Source organism: Heloderma suspectum, chromosome 2 (assembly GCF_057233095.1).
Source record: "Heloderma suspectum isolate Gila_16-S chromosome 2, 16-S_ref, whole genome shotgun sequence".
Lineage (NCBI taxonomy): Eukaryota > Metazoa > Chordata > Lepidosauria > Squamata > Helodermatidae > Heloderma > Heloderma suspectum.
This window is the reverse complement of record NC_139459.1, coordinates 307,351,787-307,376,284: the sequence shown is the minus strand read 5'-3', so window position 1 is coordinate 307,376,284 and position 24,498 is coordinate 307,351,787. Positions and strand designations below refer to the sequence as shown.

General features: G+C 44.1%; 2 protein-coding genes across 5 annotated transcripts in view; one reads left to right on the top strand and one right to left on the bottom strand.

Annotated features, from left to right (window-relative positions):
• XPC (XPC complex subunit, DNA damage recognition and repair factor) overlaps positions 1-22,292 on the top strand; it is a 46,914-nt gene extending 24,622 nt beyond the window's left edge. Inside the window, exons 16-17 of one of the 4 annotated variants that reach the window (XR_014788544.1) lie at positions 3,775-4,070; positions 21,858-22,292. Coding sequence is in view for 1 of the 4 variants with exons in the window: in XM_084840209.1 (XP_084696335.1) it covers positions 3,775-4,002 (228 nt within the window). In the remaining 3 variants the exon portion in view is untranslated. Of the gene's footprint in view, positions 1-3,774; positions 5,349-21,857 lie in introns of those variants that run through there. The other 3 variants (XR_014788543.1, XR_014788545.1, XM_084840209.1) reach the window with 3 other exon arrangements.
• Positions 8,745-24,498, bottom strand: part of TMEM43 (transmembrane protein 43) — a 28,560-nt gene continuing 12,806 nt past the window's right edge. Inside the window, exons 4-12 of the mRNA XM_084840210.1 lie at positions 24,200-24,294; positions 21,802-21,851; positions 19,026-19,095; positions 18,583-18,653; positions 18,204-18,325; positions 16,725-16,799; positions 16,509-16,610; positions 11,901-12,018; positions 8,745-10,479 (exon numbers count right to left, since the gene is read on the bottom strand). Of these exons, the coding sequence (XP_084696336.1) occupies positions 10,277-10,479; positions 11,901-12,018; positions 16,509-16,610; positions 16,725-16,799; positions 18,204-18,325; positions 18,583-18,653; positions 19,026-19,095; positions 21,802-21,851; positions 24,200-24,294 (906 nt within the window). The 3' untranslated portion in view covers positions 8,745-10,276. The remainder of the gene's footprint in view (positions 10,480-11,900; positions 12,019-16,508; positions 16,611-16,724; positions 16,800-18,203; positions 18,326-18,582; positions 18,654-19,025; positions 19,096-21,801; positions 21,852-24,199; positions 24,295-24,498) is intronic.

Genomic DNA, 24,498 nt, shown 5'->3' with positions numbered 1-24,498 from the left:
TCCAGCCTCTTCTTGAAGGCCTCCAGTGTGGGAGAGCCCACCACCTCCCCAGGTAATTGGTTCCATTGTCGTATTGCTCTTACAGTCAGGAAGTTTTTCCTGATGTTCGGCCGGAATCTGGCTTCCTGTAACTTGAGCCCATTATTCTGTGTCCTGCACTCTGGGATGATCAAGAAGAGATCCTGGCCTTCCTCTCTGTGACAACCTTTCAAGTACTTGAAGAGCGCTATCATATCTCCCCTCAGTCTTCTCTTCTCAAGGCTAAACATGCCCAGTTCTTTCAGTCTCTCTTCATAGGGCTTTGTTTCCAGTCCCCCGATCATCTTTGTTGCCCTCCTCTGAACCCTCTCCAGTTTGTCTGCATCCTTCTTAAAGTGCGGTGCCCAGAACTGGACACAGTACTCCAGATGAGGCCTAACCAGTGCTGAGTAGAGGGGAACTAGTACTTCCCGGGATTTGGAAGCGATGCTTCTATGAATGCAGCCCAAAATAGCATTTGCCTTTTTTGCAGCCGCATCACATTGTTGGCTCATATTCAGCTTGTGATCTACAACAATTCCAAGATCCTTCTCGCTTGTAGTGTGGTTGAGCCATGTATCCCCCATCTTGTAACTGTGCATTTGGTTTCTTTTTCCTAGGTGCAGAACTTGGCATTTATCCCTATTAAATGTCATTCTGTTGTTTTCTGCCCAGCGCTCCAGTCTATCCAGATCACTTTGAATTTTGTTTCTGTCTTCCAAAGTATTAGCTATCCCTCCCAATTTTGTGTCATCTGCAAATTTGATCAGCATTCCCTGCACCTCCTCCTCCAAGTCATTAATAAAAACGTTGAAGAGCACTGGGCCCAGGACTGAGCCCTGAGGTACCCCGCTCGTTACCTCTCCCCAGTTTGAGAAGGTCCCATTGAGAAGCACTCTTTGAGTCCGATTCTGTAGCCAACTGTGGATCCACCGGATCGTTGTTTCATCTAGCCCACTTTGAGCTAGTTTGCTCATCAGGATATCATGGGGCACTTTGTCGAAAGCTTTGCTGAAGTCGAGGTATATGATGTCTACAGCATTCCCACGGTCTACAAGGGAGGTTACTTGATCAAAAAATGAGATCAGATTTGTCTGGCAGGACTTGTTTTTGACAAATCCCTGTTGGCTTCGAGTAATCACGGCATTGTTGTCAAGGTGCTTCCAGATGGATTGCTTTATGATCTGCTCCAGAATTTTCCCAGAAATTTTCCCAGAATTTTAAATATTAAAGAGTGTTCGAATACAAAGTTTATCCGTATAATAACCTCCTCCCCACAAAAGGCAACTATTGGGCATTGCCAAAACATATGCTTAAGAGAAGCATTAGTAGTATTATATCTCCAGCAATTAGCCAACTTAGACAGACCCTTATTGAAGAGATGTCCAGTAGACATGGAACAAGAGTTTTTGTGAATAAGACGGAACCTGACATCCATAGATGCTTCAGGCACAGATGCTAAAGTGGAAATCCATTGATTAGGCAAAACAGGATGATCCATTTCCCTATTCCATTCCTGCTTAAGGCCCTGTGTATCATATTTATTTACCAACAGTAAGTATTTATAAATATGGATCCTGGGTTGATATAGCTGATTGGCCTCAATAAGTGTTTCCAGTGCCAAAGGAGACTCTGAAGCTGTAAAAGCGGCAGGGCCAAACCTAGATTCTAACAGATGTTGCAGTTGCTGGTATTGCCACTCAGCCATAGCAGGCAAATTGTACTTGGCACACAAACCCCAAAAATCATTACCACCCATTAATTGATCCAAGGTAAAAATCAGCTTATCTGTCCAAGTCCACCACAAAAATGTTTTCTTGCCTATTTTAAAATCTGGATTTCCCCGTAGAGTCAATTTAGCATGAGAAAATAGATCAAAATGGAGTTGACGTGACATTATAAGTCACACGTCTCTAACAGCCTTAACTGTGGGAGGAACCCTATCCATTTTAATATGACAAGAACCTAATGCCATCCATTTGGAGAGAGGATTCAAATAGAGGTTCTAACAATGACCAAGGTGAAAATCTAATATAAGTGGCAAAGACCAAAATTTAGTACAAGTCAGCAGATAGGCCCGATGATATAAAGCAAGATCCGGAAAGCCCACCCCACCTTCTTTAATTGGAAGTTGAATCCTTTTCAAGGATATTTGTGGTGGAGAGAAGCCCCCATCCCCCCAATTTACGAAACAAAGCTTTGAATTTTTGAAAATATTTGCCAAGTATAAATAAAGGAATCCCATGTATAACATAAACAATCCAAGGCACAATATTCAACTTAAGTGTATTTACTTTACCCCACAAACTCAACTTTAAAGATGCCCATTTATCCCATGAGATCTCATTAATTAAGTTATTCAAATTTAGCTTGATCATAAGTATTTCAAAATAAGAAATAAGATTGGGGCACCATCAAAATTGACAATTAGTAACAAAGGATTGGCAAGTCTCTATTTTTACTGCTATAAGGATGTTAATGCTAAGATTATTCAGGGCAACATGGATATTAGGGAGTAGAGATTCAGGTTCTGGAGAAAAACAATATGGGTTGTATCCAAAGTTAGTCCTGTTTAGAGTGAGTATGTATGTATGTATTTATTTCATTTCTGTACCGCCCAATAGCCGAAGCCGAAACTTTCATTGAGTAGACTCATTGAAATGAATGGGATTTAAGTTAGACTAACATTGGATACAACTCAGTCTGTATACATAGACTGTTGTGTTTGTATTATCACTCTGATTTTTTAAAAAGTGCAGTACCTCCCCATGAATCTGTATGTGTGTAACTCACAACCACCCCTTATACATTTCAACAAATGTGAAAAGCCTGCATAGGAAGGATCTTGCTCTTTGTTACTTCAAGTAGCTATAGTACACTCCTTTTCCTGCATGGATATAAAATTGCTTTTGGCTGCAGTTCTGCACACATGTATCTGGGAGTAAGCCCCATTGAATTCAGTGAGGTTTACGACTGAGTAGACATGTGTAAGATTCCAGTTTGTGTCTTGATCTTGCTATCTGGATTACAGAATGACTTGGCAGTGGCTCAGATCAAAATGTTGAAGACCGCTTGACCAAAATAGCTATAAGTTGTGTAAAAAGTTTTAAAAGACAGCAAAGAATGTTAATGTTAACTACAGGCTGGTGGGAGGGTAATCAATTTCAGAAATGGGGAGATACAAACTGTTTCTCTCTCTTTGTCTCTCTCTGTCTCTCTCTCATACATACACCCATCTTTGGGGGAGTGTAAAGTTGCCAAAAGGAGTGATGGGAATTGTGGTTTGGGAGTGGGGAGCGAGCAATCATTTTCTAACTGAATTAATAAAAATGTAGCCCACGCTTAGGGAGCAATGAACATGTGTATTTTATTGTTCTAATAACTTCAGAACTTATAGTGGGTCCTGTAGGTTAAGTGTGTGGGGGACAAGAGATTTTGTTAAAAGAGGCATGGCATTCTACTTCAGGAAGTGGGTTCCCATGGGCCCAAATATTATAGAGAAAGCATTCTCCCCACCCCTAGCATTTTGCCTAACATCATGCCAGTGGCAAAGAGCCTTGAAAATGTTTGCCTTGTATTCTGATTATTCCACTTTCTTGTGGATGCAGTAGAATTCTCTAAGGTTGTTACCGGAATATTGGAATTTGGTCTGTGCAGATTTATGCACCAAGCTGAAAATTCTTTGTGTTCCCAGTGTTCTTGCAGTGTCCTCCTCCTTTTGAGGCAGCTTAATATTTCCACTCCTTTCTCTTCCAGAATGAGGCAGCAGGAGCAATGGTGGAAAAGCTGGCTGGGTTCTCCTCCTCCTCCTCTGATGATGATGATGAAGGACCAAGTCCAGAGACACCTGCTGGGGATGTGGCTGCTTCTTGGCCCCAAAATCGGCTAGTGGAGGAACAGAGTAAGGGAGAAAAAAGAACCAGAAAGAGCAAGAGGGAAAAGAAAGGAGAAGCAAAGCACTTGTTCCCATTTGAGAAGCTGTGACAAGGAGTCTTTGTGTTGGAATCTTACTAAGCAGAAAAAAGCAGTTTGGGCTTCTTTCAGACCAATTTGTAAGTACTTTCAAACTTAGGAAATATTTTATGTATATTTTCTGCAAGTTGGAAACTTGGCTTTGAGGCATTCTGTAAAGAGAGCATTGTTTGTTTATATGCAAAAATACTTCTGGTGGGAATAAATCACAGAGGTAGTGGGGACGTCTACAAGTCTAGGCCATAAAATGTTCACTTTACTCCATTATGCAGTTTCAGGTTATGCAGACTGAAGTGTGAATCATCTTGAATTCTCTTGAAGAGCTCAGAGTTAGCCATGTTGTACTTTCATCTCTTTTTAAGAGCTTTGAGCCTTCCTCTTTTATGGCCATGTGGAGTTATGAGAAAGAGATTTGTTAGATGCTGTTAATCTTTTTGAGACATCTCCTTGTGGACTTAATTTTCCCTTGGACATCCTTATAATTCCTCAGTGGCATAACTGTTTGTTAGTGGTATCCTTTCACTGTCCTTTGCTGGTTTTGTCTGTAGCTTCTGTTTGTTCAAAAAACAAGTTGCTTCGTAGATACAGAAAGGTCCCAAGTGTGTCATTGTTAGCCTGAAGGTAGTGAAGTTACGTTCTTTGCTTGTAAATGAGTTAGAATCTTTACTGAATATAGGAAATGGTGTTGTTATCCAGATTTAGGGTGCAGTCCACCGGGAAGCTGTCCTGCACAAGCACCATAAATGGGAACTGTTGCATGAGCATGGGTTGTGCTCATGCACAGCTACCATTCATTTCAACAGAGATTGTGCAAGAGGGACAAATGTGAACTTTTTTGCTGGTGTTAAGAGGTATCATAGGACCTTTGGGGAGGAAGACTTTTCAAGAATGTATTAGTTTTTCGGTCTTTGATTCCACCCTCCCTCCCCTTCTGTATCTTCATAGATAAATGTTATGATATTGATTTTTACATACTGAGCATTGAACAGAAGTTACTGTAGTCCCAGTTTTAAACATTGCAAGTTAATGTAATCTAAACAGGCCGTGCAAGAAAAAAAAAAACCATGCTTGAAGTCTGCCATTACAGACTCAATTATCGTTTGCCTGTTGTGTTATTTAGAGTGCTTTGATTTATACATGTTGTCTCCCATGAAAGAAATGTTAACTACACCAGCTATTTTGTGCAAGAATTTTTAAAACATTATCTATTTTCATTGGCCTGGATTTTGTAGTGATGAAAAAAAAAACCTTTTCCTTACCCTTGACCCCTCTGACTAGAGCTAGTTTTAGCACTTTAAATATATTCAGAAAAATATTTTTATACTAAATCCTTGGCAAAAATAAAAGCTTTAATAAGATCTATCTTGTGCAAGAGTCTTCTTTCCATAGGTTCTCATTGGTGGATGCATGCGCCAGGTGCCTGATTCACACTTCTTTGGAATGCACCGTAGTTCACTTGAGCAATTCAGATTACATTGCTTTCTCCAGATTCGCAACATTCTGATTGGCTTAAATTGAGGGTTGAATCCAGAGGGCCACGAAGGGAATGCCTGTATCTACACCCAAGTTTTTTGAGGCACCCATTCCAAGGGTAATCTCTGGTAGTCTGCCCCATCCTGATGCAGCCTAAGTAATAGCAGAAGCTTCCTGTGTATAGAGGGGTGCAAGTGAACATATGCAAGACCCTCTTTGAATCCCAACCCTTCTTTCTTTTAATTTGCCTTGGGGAAGTTTTGGGGAAACCTTAAGTGTACCTTAGGTGGATTGTAATCTAGTGGTAGATCTCCAGAGCAATTTGAAGTAGAGCAAGGGTTTGACTCCCAATGGTTTAACAATATCAACAGTAAAAAGCCACCCACCCCACTCTAAATTAAGCTGCTGAAATGACGCTTTGGGAAAAACCAGGAGTGGATATTTATGTCCAAGCTTAGTTCTGATAATGAAATCATTTTTTTGCTCTGAGCCATGTGCTCAGAAGCACCCTGTTCCTTAATTCTACTAGATGTATGTAACTAACCGGAGCGGCTATTTTGCCTCCGAGTCCAGTTGGTGGACCTTGAGGGGTTATACTAAAAAAAGAAAGAAAAAAAAGTAGATCCTGGAAGCCTGAATTCTGCCCACACCAGCCTTAGGTATGCAGTGACAGCTTAAGGGCTTTATTTTAAGCTGTTCTTTGGAATAAATGCTAGAAACCTATGGGAGAGATTTCAAGAGTGCAGACTTCTAAAACAAAGCCTGATTTTTAAAGTATAATTATTTACGGAACGTATCAAAATACTCTCACAAATAGGTTTGGGGGGTATCTTTCTCAGCACCTCTCATCTTAAAGAGCATAATGTCAGCCCCCCATGGATGTGAAGTTTACTACAGAGCTCCCGCTCTGTCCATCTATTACTATTATTTATTACATTTCTATACCGTCCAATAGCCAGAGCTCTCTGGCTGGTTTACAAAGATGAAAAACATTAAAAATACATAATATTTACATAAAAAACATGTATTTTCAATGTTACATAAAAAACACATGAACAGACAATATACACAAAAGAAACATATCTAAACCAACTTCAAATGAACAAAAACAAACCATAGCCATAAGACATTCCAGGATCAATTAAAGACTTCTATACTGTCAAATGCCTGAGACAGGAGAAAGGTCTTAACCTGGTGCCAAAAAGATAATGTTGGCGCCAGGCAGGCCTCGTTGGGAAGATCATTCCACAATTTGGGGGCCACCACCAAAAATGCCCTCTCCCTTGTTGCCGTCTTCCGAGCTTCCCTCAGTGTAGGCAGCTGGAGGAGGGCCTTAGATGCGTAGTAGACGCTGAGTGTGCTGATTGGTTATATACCTAAATCCCCTGCTATATAGGTGGGATACAGTTTAGCTTGACAGTGCATTAGGTAAGGAAACCTGCCAATTCGAGGAGTTACAATCCAGGTAATGGTGTTTGTTGAGAAACTTTTCCTAGCTGTAAGAACAGATGAGCTCTCGAATGAGTTGCTCAAGGAAGTTATTTACTGATTTACAACATTTGTATACCGCTCCACAACTAAACAGATTCTGGAGTGGTGAATGACAAGAGATAAAATGAACAAAAGATAAACAGAATCAAACATATTAAAATTATTCTTTTAAAAAACACAGTGCCAATAAAACCGAGTCTGGTTAACCAAGGAAGGCTTTCTGGAAAGGAGCTGTTTTCAGGTGCCCAAAACGACCCAGTGTTAGTGCCTGACTTCCAGAGGCAGGGAGTTCCATAGGAAGGGACCCGCCACACTGAAGCTCTTCTCCAGGTGGACTCCAGTCAGGCCATAGGGCCATGAGGAACCACCAGAGCATGACCTCAGTGACCGGGCAGGTTGGTAAGGGAGAAGGTGCTCTCTCAGGTATCCTGGTCCCAAGTTGTTTAGGGATTTGTACACTAGTACCAAAACCTTAAACCTGGACCAGTAGCGAATAGGCAGCCAGTGCAGTTCCCTCAGCAAAGGGGCTACATGCTGAAAAGGGGCAGCTCCCGACAACAGCAGAGCTGCTGCATTCTGTGCTAGCTCCAGCATCCAGAGCAGCCTCAAGGGCAATTCCATGTAGAGCGTATTGCAGTAAGCCAGTCTTGAGGTTACTAATGCCTGTACCACTGTGGCCAATGTATCCCTGTCCAGGAGAGGCCACAGTTGGTGAACCAGCCGAAGCTGGTAGAAGGCACTCCAAGCTGCAGCGGCTACTTGGGCTTCCAGCGACAGTGATGGATCTAGGAGTACCCCTGGACTATGAAGCTGTAGAATCTCTCCCTTATTGGGCACTTCGCTGCTTTTCCATGTGGGGTATTCATGCGTACATGGAATGTGTATGTCTGGACAAGCATGGCCAGGGCTGCATGCAAGCAGTGGGGGTGGCCCCAACCACTGTTGACATGAAGACCCCGGATGTGCTTGCCATGGACCAAAAATGGTTCCCTATCCTGCTCTAGAGGCTTTTGAAAGGAGACATAATACACTTGTTGGCCATCCCTTGCTTGAGGATTCAATAAGTATACGCCACTGGAATTTTAGTGCATCCAAGCAAGCTTCAAACACAATCACAATGTGATACGTGATCAATAGTTAAGTCAAAGAATTCCAGCCATTCCTTTTAGGAAAGAATACATACAACCTGGCATTTTCCTGGAATGTGACTATCCTGGCAGTGTACATGTTCGGGAAAGACATCTGCAAATATTCTGTTAAGCAAAAAGCGGAAGGACGTGTGCTATGAACTTTTTTCCTATAGGAATGCCTCAAATGTTTCTCAAACTTTACTCCTTAAGAGGAAGAGAGTGCTGGAGCACCATTGTCTGCAGTGCCGGGGTAACAGCAGAAGCCTCAGACCACATGGGGGAAGCCCACAAACGTGGCTCCTGCCCATTCCAGCATTATCCAGGTGGGCAATGCTGAAGGGGAAAGGAGTCTTCTCTGAGATGCCTCTGAGATGGTCTGGAGCTGCTGAGCTAGCCATTGGTTCAGGAATGATCTACGCCGCAGTGGCTTGCATGCAGCTCGGATAACACCAATGTCGCCAGTTTTATGTATACACAGGAATAAGGCATCACAAACTGCTTTGTTGTGGCTGCCGTTGGCATCTGCAGAATACGTTATGAATCGGATTTCTGCCCACTACTGCAAGCAGACCTTTTGTGTTACCACACTAGAGTCAAGAATTAATTGAATACATATCCTTAATACTTAACTCTGGTTTAAAAACACACACATACACTGCCCACAGTTCATGAAGCTTTATTCATAAAATATAAAAGTCTGGCACTTCCACCTGTAGAAAACAAGAATTTCAAAAGTTGCCATTGTAAAGTATACAAATACTGAAAACGGGCATAATACTTCTGTCTGTACCAATGTCTAGCACACAGCTGATGCAATAATAAAATGTTAATCAGTTCTCCCACGAGCATTGTAAACAGCAGATGGTATCAATCCCCTTTTCTCTGGACTGTCTGGAAAGGTCGACACCATTTGCCCATTCAAGCAGGGACCAGACTGTGCGGCCCAGGACTCCATACCTGGCAGTATTTTACCTCCAAGAATAGGACAGGTCCTATCTGCTCATCAGCTATATACCTGACCAGTACTGGATAGGCATATCTTTTCCAGTAGTTACTATTAGGAGATGAGGAACAATATGATTAACCCCCTAGTAATGACCTGGGAAGGACATGGTATGTGGCAGTGATTTTAGGTTTAGCACACAGAGGCCTACCCTATATTGCTAACTACAGTGGAGTAGATCAGAAGTATAAGAGATATAGACTAATGGTATCTCTACTGGCAGCAGTTTCTACAGAATTTGTCCAAGTATAGGGATGTTTATTATTGCTAGCAATGATGATTTACTTACTGTACCTTTCAGTAAAAGTAACACATCCACTGCTTAATGCAGACATTATAGACACACACACCGCTGCCAGCTGATGTATATTTGATTAAGAATTTTAAGCCATTAGAAATGTATTTGGAAAAATAATTCTTAACATTAAGAAAACACTTTATCACAGGTACAAATCCAATTGAGTTCACCGAGCATCTCCCATATTGGCATTATTCCTTAAAGGGGGGGGGGGGGCATAGGATCCTTGCACTTTAAAATTAAGAGACAACTGTTTCAAACTCACAGATAACAGTATAAGAGAAAAGGGTCAATAAACACCTTAAAAAAACAGGAGAGAGACCATTTTACTTCTTGCATTGTTCAAGGCTCTACAGTTGTGGTAACTTAAATACACAAGAAAACTAATACAAGGATTAGAATTAGTACAGCAAGAGAAAGGAGATGTGAGCTGTAAAAAGAATACCAAACAGCTGCATGCATTTAAAAACATGTAAAGATACAGGAGAGATAAGCAAGGAAAAGGCAGATTAATGTTGCAATGATTTACACATTGTTTTCAAAGCCACACACCACCTATCCTTCCCTATGAGGATTGGCAGGTATTTTAATTCAGTTACAAAGGTGTCTTCACTTTAATTGTGCTTGGTATCAGGCACACAAACATTCTGCCTCATTTTATCCACTTCTTGTAAAGACAAGCTCAGGCAGCTGTACTTTTTCTACTTGATTACATCATACAAAACAGTACAAATATTTTGCATCTAGGTCCGTTACGGAACTCTTTGGTGTCCATCATCTGTCTTGTGGTGTCAAGGAGCTTTTGTATTAACCCCCACCCAATGTGATGGCAATTCCCTCAAATATGACAGTTGTATCATGGCTCCGAAGTGAGGCACGTTCTTCATGCTGTCACTGCTGCTTCTTTGGTGGGACCCGGGATCTTGCGATCACAATGGGAACGGCAGCCAGCAATCCAATCAATACTGCCCAGAGTGGCCGGTAGAAGAGCCAGCCCACTGAAATGGTCAGCAGGGAAAGAGAAGTGGCTAAACAAAAGGCAAATGCTTTCAGGCCAATGTTAACCAGGTCCCGGACTACTGGAAACCAGTCCACTGTGGCAGGGAGAAGAATTGTAAAGAAAAAAATTAAGCATCAATACACTGGTGAAAGAAACATCAGCAAGACACATGTGACTGCTAAGTGGTCACCGATTTCACTGTAGCCCTCTTCTTCTCCATACTACCATCCTTACATCAACAAAGGCTCAGGCCTTTACCTACTTCTATGCTATATACCCCTCTGAGCATTAAAGTGCCGTAGAGTGTTAATGTTGGTCAGACCAGGGAGACCAAAGTTCAAATCTCTGCTTGGCCACAAAGCTGACAGAGGAAGCTTGGGCTAGCCACCATTTCTCAGCCTCTCTTACCTCACAGAGGAAGCTTGGGCTAGCCACCATTTCTCAGCCTCTCTTACCTCACAGAGGAAGCTTGGGCTAGCCACCATTTGTCAGCCTCTCTTACCTCACAGAGGAAGCTTGGGCTAGCCACCATTTGTCAGCCTCTCTTACCTCACAGAGGAAGCTTGGGCTAGCCACCATTTGTCAGCCTCTCTTACCTCACAGAGGAAGCTTGGGCTAGCCACCATTTGTCAGCCTCTCTTACCTCACAGAGGAAGCTTGGGCTAGCCACCATTTGTCAGCCTCTCTTACCTCACAGAGGAAGCTTGGGCTAGCCACCATTTGTCAGCCTCTCTTACCTCACAGAGGAAGCTTGGGCTAGCCACCATTTCTCAGCCTCTCTTACCTCACAGAGGAAGCTTGGGCTAGCCACCATTTCTCAGCCTCTCTTACCTCACAGAGGAAGCTTGGGCTAGCCACCATTTCTCAGCCTCTCTTACCTCACAGAGTTGTTACGGTGAGGGCAAACTGGAAAAATCCCGTAAAGCCACCCTAAGCTCTCAGAGGGAAAGGTGGAATGCAAATGTAATAAATGAAATAATTTCCAATCCTTCTGGAAACTTGACTGACAAAGGACCTCATCCAACCCATTTTACATAGAGGGAAAGTGAAGCTTTGCAGAAACGAAGTGCTTTAACCCACGGTCTCAAGGACATTCTGCAGAAATAGTGGCAGGAATACACATGTTTCACAGTATAACATGGTTTCCATTCAGTTCTATAAGAGCTTATGGAAAGTTCCTTGTTCTTGTGGTTTAGAGAGGGATGTAGCTCAATGGTGAAATAATCAATTACCACCCGTCCTGTCCCAGTGAGCTATCTTCTAAACTAAAGTGTCCAGTGCAATGAAAGATTCTCCCTAGCTCTGCTTCCTAGACTATCAACATAAGAGGTGATGCAAAGTCTGGGAAGGAGAAGATTAGGTTGTATTTCCTCACTGTTCAAGCCTAGGGTAAGGATCGATACATCTTTATAGTGAAAGTTAATGTTCAGATCATATTTAAAATGTTGCCTAGCACTGAAGTTGCTTGGATCCAGGATGTACAAATCAAGCCAGGCTGCCATCAGCAAAACTTACCGAGGGTGTAAAAAATTCTGGTCATAAGGCTGATGCCTACAAACATAGCCAACCATCCAGCTGCACGCAAACCCCAGGTCTTCATGCTGTTACTCTCATGTTCTTTCTGGAACACCTCCTAAAAAGTGTACAGTATTCAGTGAGCACACCCATTCACATACCTAGCATCCAACTCTTCTCCTTCTGTGTATGCTCACTACCACATCCAACCCTTCTGAAATTTTTCATTAGGAAGACAATGACTGTGTTCAGATATATTGCTATACCACCACTTTGTGTTACACATTTGATTCTGCTCCCTTTTCTTCTGGTGCAGCCACAAGGAGGAGGTTGAAAGCATTTGCTTCGCTTTTCAACTAACTGTAGTTTGTGATTACGTCCTTACCAGGAACTGATAACCATTTTAGCTATTTTATTTCTGAACAATCATGGATTGTAAACCATGATTTGAAGTTGGCTTTCCTGGACAAGCCATAGTTAAAGCTAACCAACGGTTATCCCGGTATGGACATAACAAGAAACGTAGGTTAGTTGAAAACAGAAGCAAATGCTTCCAATCTCCTCCTCACGGCTGCATCAGAGCAGAGAGAAGAGGGGGAGTGCATAAGCCCAAGGCTCCTTCATATAGCACCAATATATAGTTTAGTGTTATGGCCTATATCAAGGTGCAGAACGAGATTGGGGGGGGGGCGGATGATCCCCCCCCCCCCCTATGGGCCATATGATGTCAGGTGGGCACAGCTACTCCCGATGTCAGTGGATGTGGTCACACCTACCTGACATCATTTGTTCCCTGACCGATGTGCTGGGTGGGCCAGGATCCAGGCCTGCTTTCACAGTTAGGGAAGACAAGCTGGACTAGCCCCTGTTGCTCTTCTGCTGGGGAGCAACAGGGACTCTGTTGGCTCTACCCGCCTACACATGCCCCGTCTCCTTCCCCTAATGTAAGAAGAAGGTGGCTCACGCGAAGGAGAAGCGACTGAGTCTCCTTCAATTCTCTAGCGGAGGGAATTCAGCCAGCTTTGCACACCGAACTTCCTTCCTGCAATGGGGAAAGTGCAGCAGGGTCAGGCCACCCTGCACCCTCATCCCCACTGTTATCTCTGATCTCAGACTGGAGGTATCAGAGGCTGTTCCCCTGCTGGTGCGCACCAGCAGGGAAATCCCCACCGTTATCTCCAATCTGAGATTGGAGACAGCAGGGGGGGATGCTGTCTGAGATTCTTCCAGGGGGTGGGCCTTAGACCCTAAGCCCCGATCCCTGGAAGAACCCCCAGAGGCTGTGGGGGCCACACTGGGGTGCCTGACAGGCTGCAGGTCCTGCACCTCAGGCCTATATAAATACACACACACACACGCACCACTTTATACTCCCTATAATATTCAACACAGGTTGAAGCCCACCTTTTGATCAAAAAGTCGACTTTTTTCCCACTCCTCACAGAAAAAAAAAATAGCCCTATGAGACTAACGGTTATGAGAATTCCATTTTGAAGTGAAATAGTGATGGATTTTGCCGGGTTGGTCCTGGCGGATTTCGTTCCATTTTCCCCACTGGCATTGACTTGATCTGTATGTAGCAAGTCAATCCCAAATGTGGGTTTCGGATTTTTAAAAATAGCAATGGCAATTTGCACAAGTGTGTGTGTGTGTGTGTGTGTGTTTTCAGGTCCTGTGATATGCACAAATGGGACTGTTGGTTTTTTTCATTTTTCAGGTCTGGAGATTTGCGCATAATCAGATCTTTTCTTTTTCCCCTTCGGGCCTTTAAATTTGTGCAAATGGAGGAGTGCCAAAGAGGAGGATGAAATTGACAAGTTCTTGGACAAGTATGGAATATGGCCCACCCCATTACTAAATTCAGCCAGCTTTGCACACCGAACCTCCTTCCTGCAATGGGGAAAGTGCAGCAGGGTCAGGCCACCCTGCACCCTCATCCCCACTGTTATCTCTGATCTCAGACTGGAGGTATCAGAGGCTGTTACATGTAGCATGTGGAGAGGATGAAACTGACAAGGATATTTACAGTGGGAATAAGCCTCTGCAGCAGGCAGACTTGCACAAGTGCACATTTGCACAAGACCCCCAATAAAAAAAATATTAAAAAAAATAATGACCCCATTTGCACAAATTTAAGCACCTGAAGGAAAAAAGAAAAGTTAAGATCCCATTTGCACAGATCTCCGGACCTGAAAAATGGAAACACACACACACACCACAATCCCATTTGTGCAAATCATGGGACCTGGAAAAAATGCGCCTACTTAATGTGTGCAAAAAAAAATGAACATTTCCAGAATCAGAAAAAAAAAATCCACTACAGCCGTTCTGCCACTTATCAGAATGGAAACACTGCGAAATTCTGTCGGGTTTAAACGGAACAGAATTCCCAGCTTCACACGCCCCTATAGGAGACCTTCTGCCTTTATGGCACATCATAGGGTGACATCCCACTAAACAAATCTACATTGCTAAATTACATCAGTGCTCTTTTGGCACAAGGTATGAGAGAATCCTTCTGTGGAATCATGCTGCCCAAGCATGTAAAGGACACACCCAGCCAGCTGTATCTAGCAACACATATACACTCTGCTTCTAGAGCTTTAGTAATGGGGTGGGGCGTTAAGTTTCAAGGACTTAATGAAAGTACCGCCTTGAAAAAAGATGTGGGAAACATCCTGGGGAAGTGGGGGGGGGGGATGGGGAGCTGCAACTAAGACATATTGCTGGAATAGAAGGCAAAGATATAACATCGTTCAGAACAAAGATGCAAATCAGAAAATCGCAGAGGTATTAGCATAATCATATCTACTAAATCACATCTTGCTATTTCTGTGAATTATTATTTTTTAAATGGTGCATGCATTTTAAAAATAAGAACAATGGATTTTGGATAGTGTACCAATTCAGGATAATAAAAATCCTCTGTTCAAGATATATCTCTGCAAGTTTGATAAGCCTAGAAAATCTTCTCCAAATCTGCATTCTCATCACGCACTGTTCTCCGATTCTCTCAAGACTTCCTATGATAGATTTATCAAAGTGCTCCTGTAAGTCATTCCTACGATGCAAGAAACGTTCCAGTTTCAATTCACAAGAATGAAATGAATATGCTGAAGAACAAGGAGAAGCCATAAACCAATGACCTGCAGAAATGCTTCATATATGTGTGTGTGCATGAAAGAGAGACAGATGGACAGACAGAGGGGCTAGTCACACAACACGGGCCCCAACTACATGGCACTGCTTCCACCCCCCACCCCGTCACAACAGTGCAGCATTGCAGCTTTGAATTAGCTGCGATACGCTCACAATTTACTGTGTGCTTCCCTAACAGACTCCACCATGCCCTCTTTTTTTTGCCGTTATACTTTAATGCCCAGCTGTGCAGTCCCGTGAGTGTGGGGGTGCGACGCTGCAGTGGTTGTTCTGTATTTTATGGATTCTGTTGTGTCTTTCCATCTCTCATTAGGTAAAAAGGGGGTGTTCTGTGTCCCTTAATTTCCGCGGCATCTGTTTGTCAGTTCCCCAGCCTGAAATTCTAGCAATGGTTCACGTGAGTGGTACATGCCTACCCATCACTCCGAAATGGTGGCTGGAGCGAAGCTGGTCCGCCCCCAAGACACCCCTGACCCTTGGGCACTGAGTCCAAACACAACCATTGTGAAGATACGAAGCTGCAAAAATGTGCAAAAGTGTGATTAAATAAATGAAAACACCTCTCTGTGCCTCTGTAACTGCGCAGCTGCGAAGGGACAGGGGGAGTAAAGGGACATCACAGAGTGAAGCAAGCACTATGCATGCCTACAACACGCCCACAGCAAAATGCAAAGTCGGTTTGGGGAAGGGACAAAAAGCTCGCAACCGGGAGAAAACCACGGATGGCTGTGAAGTGGCGACTGAGTCATCTGTCCTGAGGGACCTCAACTTGCAGCCGCCCCAGAGTAAGAGGGTCGTGTAGATGGGGCCACGGTAACCCCCACTCAGTGGCTGAATGTAGGCTGTTTTGAACCATGTTGTTTGAACATGTGTTGTCTGAATGCAGCCAGGGTGGCTCGTTTATTTTCTCAAACAAGCCCCCTTGAGAACCCAGGATTTATTGCTGGGTTGTTTACGGTGGTTAACAAGTCACCTTGGCTGCGTTCAGACAACACGATAACCCATGGTTCAACAAACAACAACAATAGTTCAGAACAACCCACACTCAACCACTGAGTGTGGGTTAGCATCTTGTGTGAGCAGTCCCAGAGAGGTGGGGGTGGGATGATACTAAAAGAGAAAAATGAGCGACTAGAATGTGTGTCTTGTGTGACACCTTCTTAGAATTGTGAATGTGCCTACCAGCCCAAAAAGGTTGCCCACTGGCTGCCAGCGGCTCTCCAGGGTCAGGAGCCTTTCCCAGCCCTACCTGGAGACACCAGGGATTGAACCTGGGCCCTTCTGGATGCAAAGCAGGGGCTCTGCCACGGAGCCACAGCCTTCCTCAAAGACGTATTTCAGGAGGATGGGGGAGGAAAGCAAATTCAAATTTTCTTCCTATCTTACTTGTGCGGAAGGGGAAAACAATTCTTTCCATTATTCTCCTCTATACTGATCAATACCTCTTACCTCAGGAGAGAGCTCACCAGGATAGAGAATCTGCAAGACATCCCCAGATTTAGTTTGGTATGAGAACAACTGGTCCCCTTGTTGACGCGCAACTATTGTCACCTGAAAAAGGGGCGGAGGTAGAAAATGAAAGCGTTTGGAACAGCCTTGCGTGTTTAAATTGTGGGGCGTTATTTCTGTACGTGGGGAGGGGTGGGAGAGGGATGGCACACTTACCGTATCTGCTGGACCCAGGTGGGACGAGTCTCCACTCAAACCTGCATAGAAGAATGAAACGCGAAGGTCTCCTACCTGAAAGTGGGAGAAAGCAAATAAGTAAAGCTCTTGGCGATACGAGCTTCCCAGTGGAGATTTCGGGTAAAGGCTTTCTACATTCTCTCACCTCAGGCTCTTCCTGTGTTTTAAATGCAGCTCACAAGCAGCACTCCTCATTCTGCAATAGCATCAGCCTTTGGGCTCAGCACACCTCAGTCCCTACAAGCAATTGTAGGGATGGAAGCAAACTGTGCATGTGGCTAACGCAGCAAGGGTGTAAGGCAGGAGTGGGGAACCGCAGGCCTGGTGGTCAAACCTGGCCTGTATGGAGTCCCCATCTGGCTCTCGGGGGCTCCCCATCTGGCTCTCGGGGGCTCCCCATCTGGCTCTCGGGGGCTCCCCATCTGGCTCTCGGGGGCTCCCCATCTGGCTCTCGGGGGCTCCCCATCTGGCTCTCGGGGGCTCCCCATCTGGCTCTCGGGGGCTCCCCATCTGGCTCTCGGGGGCTCCCCATCTGGCTCTCGGGGGCTCCCCATCTGGCTCTCGGGGGCTCCCCATCTGGCTCTCGGGGGCTCCCCATCTGGCTCTCGGGGGCTCCCCATCTGGCTCTCGGGGGCTCCCCATCTGGCCGCACCCCCTTTCCCCCAACCATCAATTCTTCAGTGGTTTCCCAGCTCTTGGGCAGCTTCCCCCCCCCCAATTCGAAAAGTCTGAAATGCCTCTCCTACGGCTTAGTTACTGGCAGTGAGAGCTTTAAGCTAAAATATGCTGCCATGTTTTATTTTGGCCCCACCCCTAACTAGAATGCAGCCCCTGAGAGCTTCCTCAAAATTGAATTTGGCTCTTTGGCTGAACGAGGCTCCCCACCATTAGTGTAAGACTTTGCTGCGGGAACTGCACTGGCTGCCTATTCACTACTGGGCCAGGTTTGAGGTTTTAGTACTAGTGTACAAAGCTCTAAACAACTTGGGACCAGGACACCCGAGAGTGTGCCTTCTCCCTTACCAACCTGCCTGGTCACTGAGGACATGGTCCTGGTGGTTCCACATGGACCCATGGCCCGACTGGAGTCCACCCAGGGAAGAGCTTTCAGTGTGGTGGCTCCCTTCCTATGGAACTCCCTGCCTCTGGAAATCAGGCAAGCGCCAACACTGTACTGTTCCAGAGCCTCCTGAAAACATCTTTATTTCAGGAAGCCTTCCTTGACTGACCAGCCATGGTTTTTATAGAACTTTGTTTTTTAAAAATAATGACTTTTAACATGGAGTTTTATTTTTTTTATCTTATCTCTGTATCTTTTCTTGTTCACCACTCCAGAATCTGTCTAGAAGTGGAGCAGTATATAAATGTTGCAAATAAATAAATAAGACAAGGCAAACATAGTGTTTGCAGCTATTGGAGATGGGGATTGGGGAGATACCAGCTTTTTGGGTTTCTTACTTCTGGACGTCGAGGATTCTCACTGTGAAAGAAATAATCCCCCGAGCGGATAACATCAGCATGGGGATCTTCCAGTTTTGACAAGCTCATCTGTTTGAAGTTAACGATCTTGTCAATAAGGCCTACAAAAGAAGACAGCATCAATTGTTCTGTACATTAGCACCAGCTATTTAACCACAACAGTCCATGCAGCCATTTTGGTTTTGTCATGTGTAATCTCTGCTCTACAAGGATTCAACACAAATCAGATGGAACTGGAAACTGAGACTGAAACAAAGTTAAAATTTCCTTAACCAATTTCTCCCCAAATTCCCCATCTGCGGGATGATCTAAAACCATTTTGTAAAAAGAGCATAGCCTAATTAAACTAGCTGCTTACCTTTAGAAAGAAAGAACCTGCCCACTTGGACTTCAGGAGCAACCGCAGTGAAAGTTTCTACAGCCATGGCACTGTGGGGACAAAAAGGAGAGCCAGGTGAAATCCAGTGTGATGGACACAAGGACACAATAAAGGTCAGCAGAGATGTCTAACCATACAGCACAGCAAAGATGTACTCCTGAATTCCCAAATCAAGCAACAGCCATGCGAGCACACTATGTCAGAAAACCATCCACAAATGCAGATGTTAAGTCATTCACAATGCCATCCTATTCTGGTTCCAGAACAGCTAACAATATCAGTTCAGGATTAAGTGAATCAAAAAGAAATCTTTCTGTGGGATGCCCCATAGTTCAGAATCACAAGAATAGAACTGGAAGAGCCAGAATTCCAAAACGGTCACAATGACCAAGTTTCTTGGAGTGGGGAAATATGGGACTTACCTAGGGTTTTTATGACCAATTTCTCGATCAAAATTTCTGCTGTTCACGATTTCGGATTTCCATTCTGTATCTGAAAGGGAAGCAAAAACAGGGTAGATTTAGAGACACTAAGGCTGCAATCCTAGGGACCCTTGGAGCATGTCTTAGGGATCACAGACTGGTGTGGATCGCTCCCTGAGATGTTAGTTCAGGATATTTTTTTTCAATTTCTACTGTTCATGGACATATTTACACACATACCATGCAATTATCAAGGGGCACTTCCATATTGAAAAGGTGCCAAATGATTATTATTGGAATAAAGGCCATAAAACATAGGACTCAAAGGGAAAGTAAATGGGGTGAGGGTGAGCCTGGAACAAAACATGTTCTTGCCAGCTAAAGAGGTGATGCCAGAATAAGCCAATAAAAACAAAAAAGAGGGTGGCCAAATAACAGAGCAGAACTGAGCCTATTTGCTAGAGGGCAATGGAATTTCTGGCCATACTCAAACCATTTCCCATTTAAGTTCCTGAATAGCAGGCCGGCCCATTGTGCTTTTTGAGCTGTGAAGCTCAGGTAGTCTTGGCATAACTTGCACATGATTCATCTATTATTTATTTAATGTACTAAATTATTACTAATTATTAATGTTATTTAGTAATTATTTCAAAGCATTGTTATCCTGCTTTTCAGTCAAAAGGCACTCAGAGAAGCTTGCCAGCTAAAAAGGCACAAGACACGAGGGGAGGGATTGGAGGGAGCAAAAAAAAAAAAAAAAAGCATGGGAGTTGATTTAGTTGCCCAGATGGATGGGAAGAATCCAATTTTGGAATCAGTTGTACTCAGGTCTGCACTGCATCTATTGTGCTTTTGAGCTAACATCCCTGTGGTTGTCCCATGAAGCTGACTGGTGGGAGATTCAGGACAGATAAAAGGAAGTAGTTCTTCACACAGCGCAGTTAAACTATAGAATTCACTACTGCAGGATGTAGTGATGGCCACCAATCTGGATGGCTTTAAAGGGGGGGTTGAGCAAATTCCTGGAGGAAAAGGCTATCAGTGGCTACTAGTCCTGATGGCTATATGCTACCTCCAGTACCAGAGGCAGTGAGCCTGTGTACACCAGTTGCTGGGGAACATGGGTGAGAGAGCACTGTTGCGCTCATGCCCTGCTTGTGGGTTCCTGGTTGACAGCTGGTTGGCCACTGTGTGAACAGCATGCTGGACTAGATGGACCCTCGGTCTGATCCAGCATGGTTCTTATGTTCTTATGTGGCATGTGCTTTGCTCATCTGTTCCTCTTTTCTTTCTTCTCTGCTGCAGTTTCTCACTCTCCTTTTGAGTTCAATCTTAATATTTTCTCTCTCTCCCATCCCCTCCGGCCAAGATGTTTCCTCAGATGCCCTTCTGGTGGCAATTGGGGGAGGGAGGGGGAGCTGCTAGGAGCAAAATGGTGGCACCTCACCAAGTTGTGCCTGCTTCTTCTCCCATCCCCTCAGGGCAAGACGCAGGTTTTCTTACCGAAGGGTGGCTTCGGCTTGCTTCAGCACGCTGTGTGTTCACACAACACAACAAGCCAGAGTATGGGTTGTGTATGGGTTGAGTGTGGGTTGTTGTTGAACCATGGGTTGTTGTGTTATGTGAACCCAGCCGTGCTAACAAACCATGTTTTCTTAACCATGTAAAGGTAAAGGTAAAGCTGTCCCCAACCAGTCGTGTCCGACTCTAGGGTGCGGTGCTCATCCCCATTTCTAAGCCAAAGAGCCAGCGCTGCCCGAAGACGCTTCCGTGGTCATGTGGCCGGCATGGCTGAACACTGAGGTGCACGGAACGCTGTTACCTTTCCTGCCGAAGCGGTACCTATTTATCTACTTGCAATTTCTTGCTTTCGAACTGCTAGGTTGGCAGGAGCTGGGACTGAAGACAGGAGCTCACTCCGTCACGCAGCACTCAGGTCTCGAACTGCTGACCTGCCAACCTTCCGGTCTGCAGTTCAGCGTCTTAACCTCTAAGCCACCGTGGCCCTTAACCATGAACAACCCACAAAGAGAACCCATGACGTGACAGCCCCCACCCCTAGTTTAATTTACCCACAGGGGTTGTCATGTTGTGCTGGGCACCCATGGGCACCATTTTTGCACGGCATCAGATTTACTGTGCTTTGTTGCGTTATGCGAACCCAGGCAGCAGGGGTTGTTTGAGGGTAAATTAAGCCACAGTGGGCTATCATGTCATGTGAACAGGCTCCATGGTTTGTTGCTGGGTTGTGAACTGTGGACTGTTTGTGGTTAATAAGCCATGGTTAATACAGCTGGGTTCACATAACACTACAAACCACAATTCAACAACAACAACCCACATCCAACCTATACTCAACTCAGACCTGGTTCATACAACATGACAAGCCAGAGTACATCTGACTTTTGCTAGTCAAAAGGATAAACCCACTTATTCCATTCTGAGCTTCTTGAAGTATGTGCAGAACACAAATGCAATACATAAATAATATCCCAAAGTCATTTTAAATTCAGAATGCTGAAAATAAAGAGACTACCTTTTTCCTGTCAGTGGTTCTGTGTCTTTAACAGTTGTATGATAGGCAAAAATTCAGCAGAGGCAGCTCTCACCATCACTTATTGCAGCAACACTGGACAGCTTCTCCCAGCTTAGAGATGAGAAAAGTGCTGGTGAGATCTGCCCCGTTGAATTTTTGCCTGTCATACACATATTTGAATACACAGAGCTACAGTCCGTGACAATTCTAGCAGAAGAGTTTCTGCACTAGTCAACTTACTATATGAATATTTGGTTTCTTTTTTCAGTTCCCCATTCTCTTCATATTCCCTATAGGTGGAACACAAGCAAAACACACAGCAATGATGACAATGACTTTTATGAATAGTTAAAACATTTCAGAAATCTTTGAACTTCAACTCTGCTGTTTTTGTGGATTTGTGAATGCAGGTATGGTATGGACATAATACAAAGTCTTGTCATGGAATCAAGCTCTCTTTCATTTTCAAGCTTTTCTAGATGAGGTGGTTTAACCCAGTTGTTTCTACTTCTGGTTTTGTTGCAGAATTAAGATTGCAGCTCTACATGAAGTTATTTTCTTTTCCTGCCTTTCCATACTTTCCCCTACATAACAGCTATAGTGAAACAATGCGACTACACTGGTGTGGACTTGCACTTTGTTTCACGATGCCACAAAATACCGCATTTTCCCCGCTCTAAAACCCCTCATGAAAGTGCTCTTAAAAAAGAGAAGCAAAACTGTACAGTGACGATGTCGTCTAAAACATCCATAAACAACGGTGAGAAATGGTGAGCACACAATAAAAGCTTCATCTAGGAAAGCTTTTCATCTCTCTGCCTTTTATTTCACCTAGAATATGTTGCATTTGTCATCTTATTTTGTCACCTTGTGCTCATATTTGGGTATGATTTCTGGGCGTGTCCCGTCCCCCCCGGCCTTTTTCCTTTTTACACAGTAATGGTGTATTTTCGGTAAAAGTTACTCATTACCAGCGAACATCATGGCTAATGATTTTACTAGGGTCATAGACTATTTCTAAAAATAGTATCTAGTTGAATCTCTCAAGATGGTACCAACCCCTCCATTTAAAGGGGTATGTATTTGGAAGGAACTGTGCTGACAAGGGGTGGGGGAGTCGTATTGATGTACACCAGGACTGTTACCTCAATAGAGTTATAACCAACCACTGATCACTGTCAGATAACAGGCTAAATGGAGAAAATTTTGGTATATAATATGCTGAAGACAGACAACACCTTGGCCTCTATGAACAATTTTATCCATAACTGAAATCTTAAAACCATTTTTCCCATGCCTGACTTACAGATTTTGCACTGTGCATTCTGCATCTTTTCAGTGATACTCCCAAAATTTATTTCAATGCATTACCAATTTTTTGTGGTCACTTTGAACCCTTTGGGGCTTTAATTGGGCAAAAGGTGTCAAACAAGTACAATGTATTTTCGGCTATATTATTTACACAATTAAGGGAACAATCCTATGGCTGCTAGACAGCAGCTAAACAGCCATAGGATATGCTGTTTTCCGGGAACCAACCTCAGAGCCTGCACTCTGAGGTCGGTTCCCAGAAAACCGACCTCCCCCCACTTCCGCGCTGCCTCAGCGGCAGCGTGGAACAGCCCTGTCCTCCACGCTTCGAAGAGGAGCATGGAGCGGCCAAAAAGGGGCATGGCTGGGGGCATTCAGGGGCGGGGAGATCGTAGCTGCCTGTACGACACATCTAATGTGTCATACAGCAGCCTCCTTCCCCGCTCTGTGCCCCAGTGGCTAGACACAAAAAGCCAGGCAGAAGAAGCGCAGAGGGAACAATAGCTTCCGTGCTTCTCCTGCCCTATTTTGAATAAGCAGTCGCCTCCAAGTTCGGAGGCAGCTGCCTATCTAGATAGGATTGAGCCCTAAAGTGTGTTTTTTCAGTCAAAGCTACTCATAACAGATGGCTTTCATGATTAATAATTTTACCAGGGTCATAGGCTATAAAAAAAGGCCACCTCGTTTATTCAGTCCAGATGGTAATGGCCAACCCTTCTGGCCAAAAAACTATGGGGATTTGACCACTCTCAAAAGGTCATGGAGAAATTCACTGATCTGAGTTGGTAGAATATTCAGTAAAATGGGCTCAGGTTTTGTGTGACAGAGGAATCTGAAGCAATAGGCAAGGTGCCAGCATACGTGCCACTTGGCTGTATCCTCTCTGGCACCTAACTCACCCAAGACAAGGTAGGGAAAGGAGTTGCAGGCATGGTTACCAGTGTTGTGGGGGTTTTTTTTGCCTTAGCTCAGTTCCTCATATTTTCCACTCCAGAATCCAACTATAAACAAGTGACTCATGGTTCTGTGTGCATTTGCTCTTTATAGCTTTGAATCATCAGTCATCAGAGGAGAAAAAAAATACTGGCAACCAAAGGAAAAGATTTGGTCAAATCACTGTTATAGGCCCCAAAGTCAGAATGCTGAAATACATTAGAAGCAAAAGCTACGAACAAGCATAAATATAAGTCAATGTTTCCTCTTAATCTCTAACAATATAAAATACAAGCCCACACACACAAGCACCTCTCCCCTTCCTACCGCGCGCGCGCGCGCACACACACACACACACACAATGGCAAAGAAAACATTAACGTGTGAATCTTACTTGGATTCTTCATGCTCTACCCATTGATACATCTCCACGTTACGCTTGAGCTTGACAGCCCGGATAGAAAGTCCATAGCTGGGATCATACAAAGGCTAGCAAATGTAAAGAAAGTTTAAATCAGCAGGAGATCCATACTTTACAAATATTTCCCTAGGATTTGAGTAGGCAAAGAGATACAGAAGAGAAAGGCAACATTTACATCTGAGATGCAAGGGCACATCTACATAGCTGTTTGGTGCTGGGCCCTGTTGAATTAGAGCCAAGGACCCCCAGGCTCAGAAAACAGGAATCTAATT